The sequence below is a fragment of the Rhinichthys klamathensis genome, unplaced genomic scaffold (genome assembly GCF_029890125.1).
Source record: "Rhinichthys klamathensis goyatoka isolate OS25496 unplaced genomic scaffold, OSU_Roscu_1.1 h1tg000165l_1, whole genome shotgun sequence".
NCBI lineage: Eukaryota > Metazoa > Chordata > Actinopteri > Cypriniformes > Leuciscidae > Rhinichthys > Rhinichthys klamathensis.
This window is the reverse complement of record NW_026606697.1, coordinates 4,539,463-4,559,909: the sequence shown is the minus strand read 5'-3', so window position 1 is coordinate 4,559,909 and position 20,447 is coordinate 4,539,463. Positions and strand designations below refer to the sequence as shown.

Here is a 20,447-nt window from a genome sequence, read left to right as displayed (position 1 = left end):
TTTTTTGTTGTTGTTTTTTTTTTTTACAAACAAACGAGCAATAACTAAATAAATGTACATTTACATAACTACAAATAAATAAATAAACAAATAAACAAATGAATTACATTATTGTGGAAATGGTGAAGCTCCAATCCGAGCACAGCGAATGAAATGGGAAGTAAAAGTGCGCATGCGCACGAGCTCACAGGCAGTCATGAGCTATGGTCATGAGACTCTCTGAAAACACAGGTTATGATGTTCCGATAATCCTGTTGCGGCGATGATGATGTTTTTATCTTTATTTCTCGGTTTACTGCTCATGACAGTCTCTGAAAACGATGCGGTTGAGAAGATTCAAGCTTTCGTCGTTCCTCACAGTCACATGGATGTTGGCTGGGTGTACACCGTCCAGGTAAAACGCAGATTTCGATTTTAAATGACTTGTGTGTTTCCGTAAATGGAGCTGTCAGTGTTGTCAAACTTTTCTGTCGTAGGAGAGCATGCATGCGTATGGCAGCAATGTGTACAGCAGTGTAGTGGAAGAGCTGTCGAGAGTCGAAAGCCGCAAATTCATTGCAGTTGAACAGGAGTTTTTCCGACTCTGGTGGGTGAATGAGGCATCAGATTGGCACAAGAAACAGGTAAGGACTGATTGATGTTTTATTGGGTGTTTTAGTTTTTTTATTATTAACCCCAGCTGTCACCCCCCTTTTTGAGAATGGGGGTTAAAATGCACTATTCAAACTTAAATGGTTGTAATTCAAGAATGCTTTGGAATATATACCCAAGTTTGGTCTTGTTTTAAAGAAAACACTCAGCAGATTATTGCTGAAGTGAGAACACTTCAAAAAATTAAAGTATGAAAAAGTTATGGAAGTTTAAATTTACAGTAAATCAAATATACTGTACTATATATTTTTTATTTTATATAATATATATTTTACAAAATATTTTTTAGTCTAAAATTACTATAAAATCAAAGCCATAAATCTAACCAAGTTATGTTCCAAATTTGAAGTTGATATCACAAAAATTGAAGTTCCCATGAGATTTTGTTTAGGCGTAGTACCAGAAATAGCCACCGGGTGCCATTGAATTCCATTGAATTTAGTTGTATACATTCTGCCTTAACAAATTAATACATTTCTGTCCAAATATCAATTCTGTCACAAAATTTGGAACCTTGAGACACAGACCTTTCTGACAATATGTGTTTTGTCAAGATTAGAAAAGGTTTTGATCATAAATTATGAAATATAATGATGCCTAAAAGGGGAGGAGCCTCATAAAATAATTTAGAATACCGTTTCTATGGTAACGCAACGTTCAATTATAAAACGATTTTCACAGGATGAATTCTGAGTTTATAAGCTTTCAAATAATACCTAATTTATGATAACTACTAAAATATGTGATATAATAAAAAAGTCGATAAAAAAGATAATATTATATTTTAGAGGATAATATATAAATATTATAATTTTTAGAGGATAATATTATATTATAATTTTTTATTGAAAAATACTAGATTATATGTTTTATTATGAACTTTTAGCATGAAAACAGAAGTTTCAATGATTAAAAGTGGGTGCATCGACTTTTTGTGACAAAGGTCAGACCTCCTGTTATGATGCAGATTTTTTGAGGTGCACTCTTGTCATAAATTCATCAATTACTCTTCCTACATAATTTGTAACACAAAACAGGGGTAGAATATCTATTTAGAAGTCTTTGACCTTTCCAACGATATATAATTTGTCATAATTAGATTAGGATTTAATAGAAATATAGTGAAGTAAAGTTAGGCGTCCCGGTAGCGGGACGGTGACAGTTAAAATTATTACATAATGTGGGTAAATCAGTTTACCTTAAAACTCAAGGAAAAATTTTTCAAACTTGTGTCCAGGGACCCCCAGGGGGCCACAAGGGAGCAATAGGGGGGTCCGTGGAAAAGAGACAAATTTTGAAGAAAAAAAAAAGTAAGAATATGTAAATAGTAGAAATAAAATTAAAATAAATGAATTGATTAAAATAAATCAAAAATAATTTAAATAATTCAGAGGGCCATTTACAAGACCCTGTTTTCAACTAAAAACAGAAAACTTTTCATGTGTTGCGGCCATTCATATACACCACAACTGCGTTTTGGGGACCTGAAAATGCAAACCTTTAAAAAATTGGGTTTAAAGTGCACGTTTTTGAAAACGATACAGTTATTTTCTTTGTGTAAACTACGAAAACGGTGATGTCATGCACATGCGTATTATGTGTTCAGCAGTCTATAGGCGCAACGTTTTTAGTCGTTTTCACAGATCCGTGTGAATGCGTATCATTTTGACAACACATCTAAAAGATTGAAAACCCCTGGTTTAAGGTGACTTGTTTTTACCTGTCAGGTGAGACAGCTGTTGCACGAGGGCCGTCTGGAGTTCATAATCGGTGGTCAGGTGATGCATGATGAAGCAGTGACAGATATAGATGATGCCATTCTTCAACTCACAGGTGTGTGACTGTGAACCCAACACTTGCAAATGAAACTGTAGAGCATGTGATTTTGCCATGGTAAAGTGATGCTGACAGATGGCCTTATTATTAAATGATTACTAGGGGTGTAACGATACCCTCATGTCACGATTCGATACAAATCACGGTACTAAACTCATGATATGATATTTTTGCAATACTCCAAGACATATGAAAAAATGTACTGTGGTAAAATTTACTTTATTCATGATTCTGAAGCTGTAAATACAGAATTATTTAAGACGAATATGCGTGCACTCTTTCACTGACTAGATATATTTAAAATAATGTTGCCCACTTTTTACTGGTAACATAAGACATTTGGCATTATCAGGACCCACAAATATTCCCCCATTGCATTATTATACATTATATTCAACATTATATATAGTAGTTTAATTTCGTACTGACACTAAAACTCTGAAAACTTGAATTTTTTCTCACACAGTAATTTTTATTTTGGGTGAACTATACACAATACATATTGTCACTTTCCATGATACATATTGTTGCATTTTTGTATTGCGATATATTGTGACAATATATTTTTACACCCCTAATGATTACCATATTAATGTAACATCATGGCATTTACACAGTACTATGGTATTAGTGTTGCTAAATGTGTTGCATATAGTTATAGCTCTTCTTACCTCATCTCTGTCTGGCTTGTAGAGGGACATGGTTTCTTGTATGAGACTTTTGGCGTTCGGCCACGTTTTGCGTGGCATGTTGATCCGTTTGGTGCGTCGGCCACCACCCCCGTCCTCTTTGCCCTCGCGGGGTTTGACGCTCACCTCATCTCTCGCATCGACTACGACCTTAAAGATGACATGCAGAAAAAAAAGGTTGTACTTTTGTGTCAGTGGTTTGTACTTTATTTATTGTTTTATACACCAATGAGCCAAAACATAATGACCACCTTCTTAACATGCTGATGGTCCTCCGCTTGCTGCCAAAACAGCGCTGACCCGCCGAGGCGTGGACTCTACGAAACCCCTGAAGGTGTCCTGTGGTGTCTTACACCAAGACATTAGCAGCAGATCCTTCAAGTCCTGTGGGTTGCGAGGTGAAGCCGCCGTGGATCAAACTTGTTGGTCCAGCACATCTCACAGATGCTCAGTCGGATTGAGATCTGGGGAGTTTGGAGGCCGAGCAACACCTTGAACTCCTCATCATGTTCCTCAAACCATTCCTGAACAATGTGTGCCGTGTGGCAGGTGCTTTATCCTGCTGAAAGAGCCACTTCCACCAGGGAACGCCAGTGTCATGAGGGGATGTTTCTGATCTGCAACAATGTTTAGGTAGGCGGCACATGTCTAATTTAAGTCCACATGAATGACCGGACCCAGAGTTTCCCAACAGAACATTGACCAGAGCATCACACTCCCTCCACGGGCTTGTCGTCGTCCCACAGTGCCGTCACAAGCCTTGCCGTTTCAGAGATACTCTTGCCGTATTTGCCAATTTGGCCCTTGTCAAAGTCGCTCAGATCTTTATTCCTGCCCATTTCTCCTGCATCCAACACGTTGATTATGAGAGCTGATTGTTTGTTTCCCATTTAATATACCCAGACGGCCTTGTTAAGAGATGATCAACAATATGCGCTTCACCTGTGACTGCTCATAATGTTTTGGCTCATCAGTGTATATGAGTGCAGCGCTGCATATTTAGTTTTCAGAGTGCCTCTTAAATTTTGATACATTGGTACATGTGATAATAATGCAACTGTATTTGTAGAATTTGCAGTTTGTGTGGAGAGGCTCTCCCTCCTTAAAGGAAAAACAAGAGATATTCACACACACCATGGACCAGTTCAGCTACTGCACACCGTCATACCTCCCCTTCTCTAACAGGTAACGTCCAGTAACAATTTTTATTTTTATTTTGTAACACCCCGTTTGGGGTGAGTAACATTTTTTAAAAGTTATGTAACAAGGATGCATTAAATAGTGACCATAAAGACATTTATAATGTTACAAAAGATTTATATTTTAAAATAAATGCTGTTCTTTTAAAACGTACTATTCATTAAATAATCCTGAAAGAAATATGTCACGGTTTCCACAAAAATATTAAGCATCACAACTGTTTTCAACATTGATAATTATAAAAAAATATTTATTGAGCAGCAAATCAGCATATTAGAATGATTTCTGAAGGATCATGTGACACTGAAGACTGGAGTAATGATGCTGAAAATTCAGCTTTACCATCACAGGAATAAATTACATTTTTAAACTCAAATAGAAAACTGTTATTTTAAATTGTAATAATTTTTCACAATATTACTGGGTTTTTTTGTTGTTTTTTACAGCCTTGGTGAGCCTTCTTTCAAAAACATTAAAAAACCTTACCCAAATTTTGCATGACAGTATATAAAAGTGTATGTGTTAAACAAAAAGCATTTCAAAATATTTTTGAGGAAGCTTTAAAAATGGATGATGGTTGATTCCAGGTCTGGGTTTTACTGGAATGGTGTTGCCTTGTTTCCGAACCCTCCTAAGGATGGCATATACCCTAACATGAGTCTGCCAGTGACCAAGGAAACTGTAGAGCTGTATGCACAGACCATGGTGGACAACATCAGAATGAGGGCCCAGTGGTTCAGAACCAGCCATGTTCTCTGGCCTTGGGTCAGTTCAGCTCCATCATCCTTGCAGGCTAACTTGCACATTGTTTCTTTTATATATTCATTAGGATTACCATTTAAAAGTATATGTTGTATTTACAGGGTTGTGACAAGCAGTTCTACAATGCATCAGTGCAATTCATGAACATGGATTTTTTAATGAACTACATTAACGCACACAGTGACAAGTATGGAGTTGCAGTTCAGTACGCCACGCTAAAGGACTATTTTCAGACGGTGCACCAAACAAATCTTTCCTGGGATGTGAGGGAAAACCAAGACTTCCTCCCTTACTCAACAGGTTTTCTCAACAGCTACTTCTATAATTGTGATTACTGCATTTCTGAATGATAAAATGGTCCTGAATGGTCTTTTATCCTGGTTTCCTAGAACCGTTTCAGGCCTGGACTGGGTTCTATGGTTCCAGAAATATTCTGAAAGGAGTAGCCAGACGAGCGAGTGCCCTCCTGTATGCAGCAGAGTCTCTCTTCACTAGATACCGCATCAGATACCCAGAAGGCCCGGTTCAGAGAGAGTGGGCGCTAGACAAACTCAAGGCCCTGCGATGGGCTGTCTCTGAGGTGCCAGGTTTTAAACTTATCTTGTTGTGCCACAATCATTTCCATGTGGGCAACTTTAGGTAGAGTGGCATTCGCAAATTACTTTTAATAAGTTGAAATGACTTTTTATAATAAATGTATTTCATTGAAGAGGGCGTAAGCGATTTCTGAGGAACACCGTTGATATTTGAAATCAGCCCAAACAAACACACCCCTCCCTTCATTGCTCTGAAATTCCTGAACACTCAATGCAAGTGTGAATGTCTCTTTATCACACACCGTATACCCGAATAAGTTGGCAAAACTCAAAAAAGTTTGTTGTGGTGATTTCAAATATCAACATTCGCCAACAAGTGTTTTTCACAAACTACTGATCCCACCTTTAATTTAAGTTTACCCTACTCAAACCAATTGATTATTTTGAGCATTAGGGTTTAGTGTGGCTGAAGCGAAGCAAAATAATGCTTGGCGAAAAATAAAGTAAAGTTGATGAATGAACGGCAAGGACAAAAACAAAAACAGTCTCTCTCTCCTCCCCGATCATGAGTGGACACGCCCCTTAATGCTGATTGGCTCACTCTCTCTCCTTCCCCATCATGAGTGGACACGCCCCCTACTGCTGATTGGCTCACTCTCTCCTCCCCCATCATGAGTGGACACGCCCCCTACTGCTGATTGGCTCACTCTCTCTCCTTCTCCATCATGACTGGACACGCCCCCTACTGCTGATTGGCTCACTCTCTCCTCCCCCATCATGAGTGGGCACGCCCCCTACTGCTGATTGGCTCACTCTCTCTCCTCCCCATCATGAGTGAACACGCCCCCTAATGCTGATTGGCTCACTCTCTCTCCTTCCCCATCATGAGTGGACACGCCCCCTACTGCTGATTGGCTCACTCTCTCTCCTTCCCCATCATGAGTGGATACGCCCCCTAATGCTGATTGGCTCACTCTCTCTCCTTCCCCATCATGAGTGGACACGCCCCCTAATCCTGATTGGCTCACTCTCTCTCCTTCCCCATCATGAGTGGACACGCCCCCTACTGCTGATTGGCTCACTCTCTCCTCCCCCATCATGAGTGGACACGCCCCCTACTGCTGATTGGCTCACTCTCTCTCCTCCCCCATCATGAGTGCACACGGCCCCAACTGCTGATTGGCTCACTCTCTCTCCTCCCCCATCATGAGTGGACACGCCCCCTACTGCTGATTGGCTCACTCTCTCCTCCCCCATCATGAGTGGACACGCCCCCTACTGCTGATTGGCTCACTCTCTCTCCTCCCCCATCATGAGTGGACACGGCCCCTACTGCTGATTGGCTCACTCTCTCTCCTCCCCCATCATGAGTGGACACGCCCCCTACTGCTGATTGGCTCACTCTCTCCTCCCCCATCATGAGTGGACACGCCCCCTACTGCCAATTGGCTATAAGTGTGTTGTGCTGCTCGGTCCGATCCACTTTTAACAGCGCTTCTCAGAAATTGCTTGCTACACCTTTAAGATTTACCTAGTGCTAAATTCCTTTCTCTCATCAAGTAGGCCCAAATCAAACATTATCCCTCTAAGATATTAATGGTTTGCATATGACAAGACATGATTTGACTAGCCATTATCTGGTCTGACATGCCAGGTTCAGCATCATGATGGCATCACAGGGACAGAATCCCCCAAAGTGGCTGATATGTATATGGAGCATCTCATGCAAGGCATGATGGGAGCTGAGGAACTCTTGGCAGCCATTTTCTTGCTTCCACAGACCATCAAACTTTCCAATGACATCCATCACCCACCCCAAACCAGACCCACCACAGAGAAGACTGGTATATTTCTGTATTTAGATTTGAATCTTTTATTTTCTGCACATGGATATTCTCTGTCCAAAGACATCTTTATCTTTGCCTGTTAATTGTATTGGATTTATATTTTAATAAATATAAATGTAATTCAATATAATCTATATTTCATTAAATGTAAATAATTAATATATAAATTAATTAAATATAATATAACCACAAGAAATGAGTAAACACTATAAAGAACTGTACTCACTATAATATAGTTATCTTTTGTTTCATCTGTTTATACAGTAAGTTTTGTTGTCTGTATAATCTTGTCCTAATATTCATCTTTACTGATACAGTAGATACACAATATGTGACTGTAGCTTTTTGCCTCTTCTCTTGGTTCATGATTTCTGTCATTTGATACCTGTTCACAATCAATTGATAAGACAGACTCGAAAATTTTGTGCATTTGAATTATATTATCGTAGTCTATTTGCCAGCACTAGTATCAATATTAATAGTCATCAATATTAAAATGTGAATAGTTTGGTTGATCATGGGTTTAATAGAGTTTTTTTTTTTTTTTGTGGTTTCAGACTCAGAAAATGTTCTCGAACAGCATATCATCGTGTACAACCCTCTAGCTTGGAACATTTCAACATATATTAATATTTCTGTGCCATATGCAATGGCAGTTGTGCTTGACGATTATGGAAAGGCAGCACCGGCTCAGGTACCAAAACATAATCTGTGCATATTCCGTTCTCAGTATGTATACACTGATAATTTAGTTTGAGTTTAGAGTTTCTTTTTAATATTCAGATTTCATATTCTTTCTCTTTATCCCAATCATTGCTTCTATCATGACATGTAGTCATCTGTTGTTTCAACTGATAACAAACTCAATAATCCACTGCAGATCCAGCAATCGATGGAGTCCTCCACTGACTACGATCTGTTCTTCGTTGTTGAGCTGGGGGGACTGCAGTACAGAAAGTACATTGTGCAGTTCCCACAATCCCACTGTGACGCTGGGTCTGCGTGTGGGGCGACTCATGTGGCCAGAGTAGTGAAATTTAAGAAGAAGAATGTGAGCCAGTGGAAAAAGACAGGAAGGAAGTTGTTACCGGTGCTGAATGAGTGTTACAAACTGATGTTCGACCAAGAGACAAACCTTCTGCACAGCATCACAGACCGGCAAGTGTGTTTCATGTGTCTAAATCACCACAGTTTTAAAAATGTAATTTCGGACCTTGCCTATCCATTACAGGTGCAAAAAGATGAGAGTTCGAGTACAGCAGGACTTCTGGGAGTATGAGGCCAACGGGGACATTCACTCTGGGCCGATCTCAGACAACTACATCTTTACTGCCAACGGCTCTGCTGTTCCTGCATACAAATCTGTGGCCATGGAGATTGTGCCGGGGAAGATAGTTTCAGAGATACGTCAGTATTTCTACAGGTGAAAGAAAAGATGTTCTTTGAGATCCGTAATCTATTATGTCTGTCTGGTTTTAAGGCTTTTGTTCTCCTTGAAATACAAGAAAACAATGTTTTTCTTTATTTAAAGTAGCGATGTGACATTCAATTTCTAGTCGATACAGTTAGCTAATAAGTATTTTCATGTTGAGGCTGATAACCGAGAAATGGTCGATATTTAAAGTCTATACTATTTCGTCTAAATAAATTATAAGTAAAACACTAAAAACTACAATTAGTTGTTTTAAAGGTGCTATATGTAACTTTTCTTCTAAAATGAATCCTTTTTTTATTGCCTGTGTGAAGGGGTTGTAATCACACATTACAATGATCCACTTGTCGGGTTTTGCTATTAACTCTGAAGGCCAGTATTGCTATTTCTATGTGATGTCTCCGGGTCCGATTTTCTGCGAAATCCATCGGATGTGACGTGCATGCGCGCTCCCGAGCCTCTCTCCTTTTTATATACAGTCTATGCAACGGCACTGCAGCTAACGAGTCTGATAACACCAAAAAACGACCTGCCTCCAGCACAACACACACTCCAACACAAACACATAAATATAAAAAACAAAACAAAACAAAACAAAACTGTATCTGCTGAAGCTCGTCAGGCCAAACGTGAATCGGATCGACTTAGGACGAAAACACGGATCAACATCGGCAGAGCGTTTGAATTATGGAGAGACATCCGCTATTTTTATTGTGATAAATTACAAGTTTTCAGATATGCTGAAATAATGGTAAACTGTAATGAAATAGCAAGGTAAACTACAACATATATGAGACATGAAATGAATACAAAAGACTGTTCCAGGATAACAAAAAGTAGGTGCTTTAGGATGTAACTTTTATTTTATGTATTAGATCTACTGTCTAACGTCACTCATCCCACTACTATCATATTGTTTATAATACACATTTCCAGACACGTTCAGTACAGTAATGTTACTTCCTACGATCTTACTGTTACACTGAAATTGTTCAGTCTAGTTCACTAACCGTTTTCGTTATCATATTATACATTCATCTATGTTGACATTGTGAAAGATACACAAATAGTTAGTGAAATGCCTTATGCTATAACACCACAAATCTAACGTTATCATGGTACGAGCATGGAGCATTAGTTCAACGTCAAGCTGATAAAAGTAGCTTATTATTGTAACGTTGCAGTGGGAGTTTACATGAGTTACCAGCATGTTGTGTGATGCTTTCTCCGGTGTGTTGAAAGTCTCAGTGTGGCCGGTACCATGAGTGCTCGCTCTTGTGTTCGAGCACGCGCAAGAGCATGTCTGAGCGCTCTTGTAAAAATTGGTTGCAATCTGAAACATCACCAATAGAGGCTGCTAAAAAATACATACAGCACCTTTAAATGCTACAAATCGAATTTAGGCATCATAACATTCTAATGTACCCCGCACTGGGATCCCTCTGAAATTTCTACAGAGACGCAAAGGATCTGTTTAAACAAGTGAACATTCGTGCATTTGTCCTGTTGTCGATAGACTCAAGTGTGTGGAGTATGTCAGAAACTGAACTGAACCTGTAAACTGTATTGGGTGTAGACAGCGTCAGTGATTATAATGGGTTCTACTTGCTTTTGACATGGCGTGACGCTCACATCCACTGAAGGCAAATGTCCGGCGTTAAGCGACTGACGCCAGTGGGTGGGGCTTATGGTGCGATGGTGCATATGTTCATAACTCTTATATGCCAAAAGATCAAGGCAAATGTAATTTCTCATGACATGACCCCTTTAAAGTTGAACTAAGTAACTTTTTTACCTTAACCGAACAGCTTTGGAGTCATTGTAATGTTTATATTACTGATTTCGTGTTGAATGGTGATCGTCTCGCACCCCCCTGGTGCCTGTGAGCCGCAAAACCACCCTTGCAACTTTGGGCCGGCGGGCCGCCTCAGTGTTAGGAAGTATCATGTGATATCAGGTCTCGCGAGGTAACGAATTGCTTTACGGCAAAAAACAGATCTGATAAAATGGGCATCAAACAGAAATAACCCGGCGCCATATACATGTGGTGTTTGAGGCGCACATACAATACAGACTGCCGACAGTTAAACAGGGCGCGCGCAGCTCTTAAAGGGGCCATACCTTATTTCCAATCGTTACAGCGTCCATCCTACTGATCAGGTACCGGTGTACAGGGGGAGGGGATCCGGCCGTGAGTGCGAGCCATCTCTGCGTGAGTGCTATTCACGACAGTACAAGTACTCTAGGGGTCGACTCTAGGGGTCGCTGTTTGACAAAAACGGAATTCCTACTTAGTGCTGCTTTAAACACCTCTCACATTTTCTCCAGAAACCTAAAAATCTAGTAGTAGTTCTCAGAGTGTGACTGTTCTCTCTGCAGAGAGGAGGAAGACAAGAACCACACTTACTCGGTGGTCACCAGGGTGCCGGTAGGGTTTCGGGGTCGGCTGGCGTGCTTCAGACTGGAGCAGAGCTATAAAGTGGGACCCCTAGAGGTGAACCGAGAGACTGTGTTCAGAACCGACACGAGTCTGCAGAATAACAGAACACTGTTTACTGACAACAATGGCTACCAGATGATGAAAAGGACATTCAAGAGCTTCGTCAACAACACAGTCTCCCGTGTAAGGATGCTTGACAATTAAGATTCATAAATTATACTGCACTTTTTTTTTTTGATGCACATCTTACATCTTTTTTACACGTACATCTGTTGTGTGTTTACGTGCATAGAACTACTACCCAATGGTACGAGCGGCTTACGTAGAAGATGATTCCAGCAGACTTGTGTTCCTCAGTGAAAGAGCTCATGGAGTGGCCAGTCTGAGTCAGGGTCAACTAGAAGTGAGGGCTTCACACATATACTTGGCACTGTTGTGTCAGTCTCTTAGGCCTTTCCCAGCAATTTACTATATAAAAGTACCATTTGTGTTCTGTGCATTCTATGTCTGTGTATCAGGTGATGCTTCATAGACGGCTTTGGAACAACCAGGAGTGGAATCTGGGTTATAACCTGACTCTTAATGACTCCTCTGTGGTGCGGCCTGTTCTTTGGATGATGCTGGGATCCCCTGCTGCAATATCATCCATCTACCAACAGGAGGCACTAGAGCTGCAGCACAGACCTGTGGTTATGCCTATTGACCAACCGCGTGAGTTTGCACACATGCAGGCATTTCTAGACAAGTTTTTTTAATCTCACCCCTGTATCTGTAAAAAACAATTTCTTGCAAGAGCACAATTATAAACAGAACAAGACGTTTAATGTCCCCAACAACCTCTGTAGTCCCATTTAGCCACTTGTTAGCATTAGCTTGCGCCTTTTACAGCACAAGTAAAAGCGTTAAAAAAAATCACAAGAGGGTATGGTAGAATAAAACGTGAAACCTTGAGCTTGTGTTCAACACAGACCTTTAGGGGATTTAGCCAAAAAACCATTGACTTCAGGACAATGGAACCGGAAGAGCAAAAATGCCAACTCATTTCCAGGTCTTGGCCTACAAAAATATGTCATCCCTGCACCGCTCTATAGTGTGCCCTCAACTTTCCTTTCATCCAAACACTGTCCATTCCAGTGAAATCACAAAATTACATGCATTCAAATACTCACTATTACTAATGTTCAACTACTAACAAACTATGGAATAAAAAATAGAAAAGGTAATTGTGACGTTTTCCCTCACAATTGACCATATGCACGAAACACTCTTTAACTCGCAAGATCTAAACTCGCAGCTTCAATAGCATAATACTTAGTTTATAATCAGAATATAGTCACTTAAATAATCAGGCCTAGCATTAATTTATTACTTTTTCTCGTAATTGCAAGTTCATATCTTGCAATTCAGACTTTGTAACTCACAACTCCAAGTTTATATCTCACAATTCAGAGAAAAAGTCAGAATTAGGTGATATAAACTCACAATTCTGACTTTTTTCATGCAAATGCAAGTTTAGATCTTTCCATTTGAACAACTTGCAATTATTGTGAACTAAATCATAAACACTTTACTTGAAATAAAATCAACTTTAACAAAAAAAAAAAAAAAAAAATTCTATTATTATTTCAGCTAGTTGCCAAGCCAAAATTTCTTGTTTACATTTAGTTTTACTCGATGTACTTAAATAACTAAAACTAAAAAGTTAACTATATAGGCATATTTCAAAATGGCTGAATATTACATTTTAGCATCATCATGCGCGCGTCAAATGTATAGAATTGTATTTAGTGCACCTACTGTTTTTTTAATCTATAGGTGTACATTTTAGTGTTTTACCTTTATTTGGTAATTCATATTTAATTAGATTTTTATCATTACCTCCCTTTTGTCTGAATTATTTCTTTTTATTATTTTCTCTGTCCCCACCCTGTATGTTTCATAAAAAAATATAAAGAATCATACATTTTTTAAAAAGTTGTCAGTTGAGCAACATTTTCAACTTTAACTTAACCTAAAGCACAAACCATTTTCTATATAATTTGTGTGTGTTTCGTACATTTTGGTAAACAAACAGAGACAAAGGAGTGTAAAATCTCCCCTTGCACAGAAAAGCCACTGAGTCCGAGAGCGAGAAGTAGCGGTCCGTCTGTTCAGCCGGTGGTTCTGCCCCAGAACCTCCACATGCAGACCCTCAGCGTCCCTGGCTGGAACTACAGTCCTGATCACACCCAGCACCTCCACAAGCTCAGCGCAGGTGATATACAGTAGAGTACAGTACACAATACACAGTTTAACTGCCAGCATGTCTCATAACAGTTATCTGAATTTTCTACTTCAAACCAGAAGCTATATTCAAAATGTATATGTTGTTTTACTAGGTGGAGAGGGAAAGATAGACTTTGACCGGATTCTTTTGAGGATCACACACCTGTATGAAGTAGGAGAAGACCCAGTCCTGTCACAACCCATCACTATTAACCTGAAGGTACATGAAATCTATTCATTTTTGGCATTTGCATTGTTGGATTAATGTTTTACTTCACAAGCAGTGCCTTTAACAGTAAATTAATTCGGTTATAGGAAGTTATGCGGGGCATAGGGGAGGTAACTGATGTGCAGGAGCGTTCACTTACTGGAACATGGGATATATCAGACCTCCAGAGGTGGAGCTGGAAAACCAATGAAAGAGTACGAAAAGAAGGTGAGTTTTCACCCTTGAATCAGATTGAATAGATGTCAGTACTAATTGTCATTGTTATAATTTTCCCCTCTATTTACAGAGGAAACAGATTTTTTCAGTGGCGTAACCCAGGACTTCAATGTGACCATTCACCCGAAGGAGATCAGAACCTTTTTCATTCACTTCAAATAGACGGTTCACTTTCCGAATTCACTTTTGCAGAAGCTGACGATTATCTTCTGTGAAGATTGTTTATTAAGATTATTTCTAAAGTGTCAGTAATGATTTTGAGATGTGCACAATATGAATAATTGAAACTTCTTTGTTTTTTTCTTGGGTTAAATATGAGAAGATAGTGTTAAGTATCTGTAAATATCAAAATATCTGTAATAAAAATGGAAGTTGCTGCAACTGTGGCCCTTCTTTCCTCCATCATGAATGACTTGCGTCTCAGAGCGCACGGATGAAACGCTATAAAGGCTGTCATGTTCTCTTGCGTTCTGATGCTGGTGTTTGTGAACAATCACGTGAGACGCTTCTGGGAGGGAATTAAACCGAATCATTCTGATGACAGACTTTGGCTCAGAGATTTCAGAACGATCAAACCAACATTTGATTGAGATGCTGCGATGAAACTGATCCACTGGTTAGTCCAGTAATGTGGTTATATCACATCCACTGTTGGGGCAGAGTTTGTTTGCAGTGTATTGAGGAATTTATTAGGTATTGACTTACTACATGTGAGATTTTGCCAATACCTGCCTGACTGTACATACAGTACACAAATATTTTAGAATGAAATTACATTAATTCACCAAAGAGATTTTTTTATTATCCAAAGGCCGTAGTGATTTCCTAGCGACCGGGCTGACTTGCTCCAGGTGAAATCTCCACAATAACTTGCATACTGTACAATTATATATATATTATTACATATGTTTATTAAGTATGTTTATGTAATATATGGAGATTATTAATCGGCGATCTACTGATATTCCTGCCGTTCCTGGATGTTAAATGTTGAAATTTCTGTGGAATTTTAACCACTGAATTTATGGAAGTGAATTTGTAAAGAGAAATAAAACGGACTGAAAATTGCCTGTTGAGTTTTATAGGTTGTATTTTTAAACAGAATGAACATTTTGAAAGGGAAATCTAAAAGGTGAATACGGATTATTGAATTTTTAATAATGAAGACGTGTTTGAAATGTTTTGAAATATTCACAGCTTGAATATATAACCATGTTGAATTTCAGCCAATAAAAATGCAAGCCCTTAAAATACAATGCATTGAAATGCAAGCAGGGTTAATAATGCATGTTTTTTCCCCCAAGTAGTCCAATTCAACAAGCTTTTTTTTTTGTTTTAAAAAAAGTGTCATTATTTACTTCCATGTAAAGACAGCTATGTCCAAAGGTTCTGAAAATAAATAATGTACAATGTGGGATATTTTGTTGATATTAAGGAATTGAAGGGAAAATATATTGTCTGTTTAATAAAGGAAATTATGGGTCGGGGATAATTTGCCTGGACAAGTGTGACTAAAGTTAAACAGAAACTTTGTGAAAACCCCTTATTATAAATTGAGCATTTTGTTGTTGTTGTTGTTGAATGGAGGAGACCAAGTCAGATGATTAAGTAAAACATGTTTTTATTTCTTAACGGCAGACAATCAAATAATAAATGAAGAGTCAAATTAATTCATCCATAATCAGGATCAAAAGTTGCATGCACACATAAATGCATATATTGTCTGGTACCCTAAAAGAGTCAGAAAGTTGTTTATCTTAATGTTCATAATACACAATACAGAAGTACTGCACAACATGTCCCTTCTGCAAGATGTTTAGCTAAGATAACTTTCGTTTGTCACTTTATTCTGAGACATTTGAGCATTTGTGGTCTGTCTATGGAAATTTACTGAGTCTTTACCTCATCTAAACAGCAAGTACAAAAGTTCACCCTAAGTCAATCAGCTACATTTGAGGCATACAGAAAGAAAAGCATCAAACATACATTTCAAATGATGATGATGGTAATGAGAAACACATCACCCTGATAGTAATGTTTCTTAGAACATGATTATATTTGGTTAAATGATATTTAAGATCCAGATGATAAAATGATCAAATACATATTTCTTACAATTGAAACACGCTTTTAGCATGAGCTCCTCTAACTGAATAGCTTACAACCACAAACCCATGGTTCTTCTTCTGGTGGCAGATTCATTTTGAGGCACTGGACATGAAACCACCTCTGGCATAATTCACATTGAACCTGGAAGGAAAATAGGACGTGTTGTATTCATAAACTGTTGTAATTATGAATTTATTTGGGAAAACCCATGTCTACACTTTCAACAAATAGATAAAAAAAGAATAGTGAATACCCAGGTGACGAGCTTCTCTTTTTGGTCCTTTTTGCCATTTGTCTTTGTGTCTTTTTGTCCGCACACAGAGCAATACTCTTCTCTTGACACTGTAATTATGATAATGTAGATAATTACACTCAATCACTCTGTCTCTGGAAAGAAACTGTTTCAAAATAGTTTACCAATAACTGATGCCTGCAAAATCACTTTGGCCACATTTTTCCTGGTGTGGCACATCTCCTCCTTGCTGGGTGTTATATTGATGCTCTCAGGTATTTTCGGAAAGGTGTTCCAGCACCTGCTTGGCCATCTAGAAGGAGAGCGGTGAACATTAACAGTCTCATATGGGAAAAGATGAGAACAGTGTTTATGTAAAGTACTTTTCCCTTCTTTTACCAGCATCACAAAGACAGCACAGTTGAAACCATCCTCCTGGAATGAATGGTTGATTGTTCCAGGCTTCCACACAGTGTCCACCCAGTCTTCTCTTCCATACAGGTTTCCTCTCATCCTGAAATAGTCCCTGTTGTAGGAAAAATACAGTGTTTGGGGTTGTGGTGGTCTTCAGAAACATCAATATGCTAATATCCCAATATTGGTGTTGTAGATCTAAAAAGGTTACAGGTTTTTTAATCAACATAACATACCCGAATTTTGTGCACGCTTGTGTGGCAAATTCCATTTCATTATTACCACATTGAGGGTCAAGTATGAAAATGGTGTTAGTTGTAGCATGTTGATACTAAATATAACACACACACAACACAAAAAAAAGTCATTCAATTTGTGAAAAGATCAAACATGTTTGTATGGGTGTATCCATGTTTATCTGTAATAGCTCATCCAACACAATATTTTTTACTAATAATATCTTTTTACTTACCACAAACCTCCAGTGCATGCGTGTGGTATTGACAACAGATATGACCCCATCATATCTCTCGAAGTTGACCTGTATATCAGAAATGTAAATCAACTGTACAGTGTACTGTAAAATATAAAAATGCAGAATCATAAGTAGTTGCACTCACTTTTTTCAATCCTTGCCGTATGACCCGGTCTTTTGTGTAAAAAACCCTTTCACGCGTACGTGATCAGTCTTGGCTGGTCCCTGGAGCGTACGATCACACCGGTGTGATTAGAACGGTCAGTGCATCACGTGATCAACTGCTAAATTCAAACGTGCTTTCGCGCGTTGGCTGGCGCTGAGCCAGAGACGGACGCACTCAGTGCTGTCATATATCACAACTATTGAGTATTTTAAACCACATAATGTTTATTTTAGGTTTCAGACATTTAAATACACATAAGTACTAGCAAAACAATGATTTTGAGTTTGTAAAATACACACTGTTGTCTGTGGAAGCGGCAATAATAATCCTTTCCATTATAATAAGACGAAACGTTTTATTCATATCAGATACACATTGTGTAAATAGCTTTACATTTTACCCTGTTCTTCTCCCAGTTCTGGCCACTTACTTTCATGTATTTCGTGAGAAGCAACAGATCCGATTCTCTGAACTGTGAAACAAACTAACATGGCGCCGCCCATCGCGCATAGAGCTCAACTAACGCGATCGTTATAAGATGTTTAAACAACAAAACACATCCACTTGCACATATTTGACAATCGGAATATCAGTGTTTCATGCTATAGCTGAAACATTTGTGAATATTGTGAATAGAAAAGGAAAAAAGACATAAAGCAGATCATCATTCATTCAGCTCTGTGTTGTGATTGCGCTGTCACGTGACAAGCAATGACGCGTCACCATGGAAACATTAAAGTGACAGGTTCTAAATAAGGGTCGCCTTGAAAAACTCACCTGGGGGGTCAGTTAGAATATTTTAAACTTACGTGTGAAAGGGTTAAAATGACACCTGTAGTGTAATGGCTTAGCTGGTAGAGATTTGCACCCTTTGCATTCAGTACAGCTCTTAAATAGCACTCAATCGTCTGAAAAAGAAAAAGTGATAAAGCATTGCAATTATTCAGTTTATTTAAATTAGTACATGCATTGAGAAAAAACATTTAGCACCTGGCATTTAGTACTTTGTCTTAGGTACAAAAATATTTACTTGTACAATTTTGTATTCAAGAAATATTTTTGTTATGATATGTGTACCTCTCCGAATATCCATTCATGCGGCCTCAGTGTTAGGAACTCATTGTGATGTAACAGGAACTCCAGATTCTGAGTGTCAGACTTCACAACGGCTACAACCAGATCAGTGGTTTTGTCCATAACATGTCGATCTGTGAATGTTACACACTTCATATAGTAAATAATAGGTTAGCTGAATATATGCAATAAATAGTTTCATTTGTTGTACTAACTTAATTACCTCTTCCTCTACATGGAGTGCCTCTGCAGGAAGCTGAATTGGCTCAGGAATTGACTGTTTGTGGCTTTTTGACACATCTTTCTGGATCCTTCTTTTCTCCGCAGGAAGCTGAATTGGCTCAGGAATTGGCCGTTTCTGGCTTTTTGGCTCATCTTTGTGGATCCTTCTTCTCTGCAGGAAGCTGAGTTGGCTCAGGAATTGGCCGTTTCTGGCTTTATGGCTCATCTTTGTGGATCCTTCTTTTCTCTGCAGGAAGCGGAATTGGCTCAGGAATTGGCCGTTTCTGGCTTTTTGGCTCATCTTTGTGGATCCTTCTGTCTCTGTAGGAAGCTGAGTTGGCTCAGGAATTGTCCGTTTCTGGCTTTTTGGCTCATTTTTGTGGATCCTTCTTTTCTCTGTAGGAAGCTGAATTGGCTCAGGGATTGACTGTTTGTGGCTTTTTGGCATATCTTTGTGGATCCTTCTTTTCTCTGTAGGAAGCTGAATTGGCTCAGGGAATTGGCCGTTTCTGGCTTTTTGGCTCATCTTTGTGGATCCTTCTTTTATCCGCAGGAAGCTGAATTGGCTCAGGAATTGGCCGTTTCTGGCTTTTTGGCTCATCTTTCTGGATCCTTCTTTTCTCCACAGGAAGCTGAATTGGCTCAGGAATTGGCCATTTCTGGCTTTTTGGCTCATCTTTGTGGATCCTTTTTTTCTCCGCAGGAAGCTGAATTGGCTCAGGACTTGACTGTTTCTGGCTTTTTGGCTCATCTTTCTGGATCCTCCTTTTCTCCGCAGGAAGCTGAATTGGCTCAGGAATTGGCCATTCCTGGCTTTTTGGCTCATCTTTGTGGATCCTTCTTTTCTCTGCAGGGCTCTGAGTTGGCTCAGGAATTGGCCGTTTCTGGCTTTTTGGCTCATCTTTGTGGATCCTTCTTTTCTCTGCAGGAAGCTGAATTGGCTCAGGAATTGGCCGTTTCTGGCTTTTTGGCTCATCTTTGTGGATCCTTCTTTTCTCTGCAGGAAGCTGAGTTGGCTCAGGAATTGGCCGTTTCTGGCTTTTTGGTTCATCTTTGTGGATCCTTCTTCTCTGCAGGAAGCTGAGTTGGCTCAGGAATTGGCCGTTTCTGGCTTTATGGCTCATCTTTGTGGATCCTTCTTTTCTCTGCAGGAAGCTGAATTGGCTCAGGAATTGGCCGTTTCTGGCTTTTTGGCTCATCTTTGTGGATCCTTCTTCTCTGCAGGAAGCTGAATTGGCTGAGGAATTGGCCGTTTCTGGCTTTTTGGCTCATCTTTGTGGATCCTAATTTTCTCTGCAGGAAGCTGAGTTGGCTCAGGAATTGTCCGTTTCTGGCTTTTTGGCTAATTTTTGTGGATCCTTCTTTTCTCTGTAGGAAGCTGAATTGGCTCAGGGATTGACTGTTTGTGGCTTTTTGGCACATCTTTGTGGATCCTTCTTTTCTCAGTAGGAAGCTGAATTGGCTCAGGAATTGGCCGTTTCTGGCTTTTTGGCTCATCTTTGTGGATCCTTCTTTTCTCCGCAGGAAGCTGAATTGGCTCAGGAATTGGCCGTTTCTGGCTTTTTGGCTCATCTTTCTGGATCCTTCTTTTCTCCGCAGGAAGCTGAATTGGCTCAGGAATTGGCCGTTTCTGGCTTTTTGGCTCATCTTTG

The 20,447-nt window shown here is 39.3% G+C and overlaps 1 protein-coding gene and 1 long non-coding RNA gene across 2 annotated transcripts; one reads left to right on the top strand and one right to left on the bottom strand.

Annotated features, from left to right (window-relative positions):
* The first annotated feature begins 193 nt into the window (after window positions 1-193).
* man2b2 (mannosidase, alpha, class 2B, member 2) lies at window positions 194-14,468 on the top strand. Its single transcript, XM_056259301.1, has 19 exons — window positions 194-394; window positions 477-623; window positions 2,379-2,484; window positions 3,181-3,353; window positions 4,246-4,361; window positions 4,964-5,141; window positions 5,240-5,438; window positions 5,528-5,718; window positions 7,329-7,518; window positions 8,079-8,215; window positions 8,402-8,679; window positions 8,753-8,944; window positions 11,333-11,576; window positions 11,686-11,796; window positions 11,912-12,104; window positions 13,501-13,647; window positions 13,772-13,878; window positions 13,974-14,094; window positions 14,174-14,468. The coding sequence occupies exons 1-19, from the start codon at window positions 263-265 to the stop codon at window positions 14,263-14,265; spliced, it is 3,054 nt and encodes a 1,017-aa protein (XP_056115276.1). The 5' UTR covers window positions 194-262; the 3' UTR covers window positions 14,266-14,468.
* Window positions 14,469-16,851: 2,383 nt separating this feature from the next.
* LOC130091307 (uncharacterized) lies at window positions 16,852-17,399 on the bottom strand. Its single transcript, XR_008807797.1, has 3 exons — window positions 17,331-17,399; window positions 17,095-17,189; window positions 16,852-16,970 (listed from the first exon to the last, which is right to left on the bottom strand). It is a non-coding gene; the product is annotated as an uncharacterized LOC130091307 (long non-coding RNA).
* Between the last annotated feature and the right edge of the window lie 3,048 nt (window positions 17,400-20,447).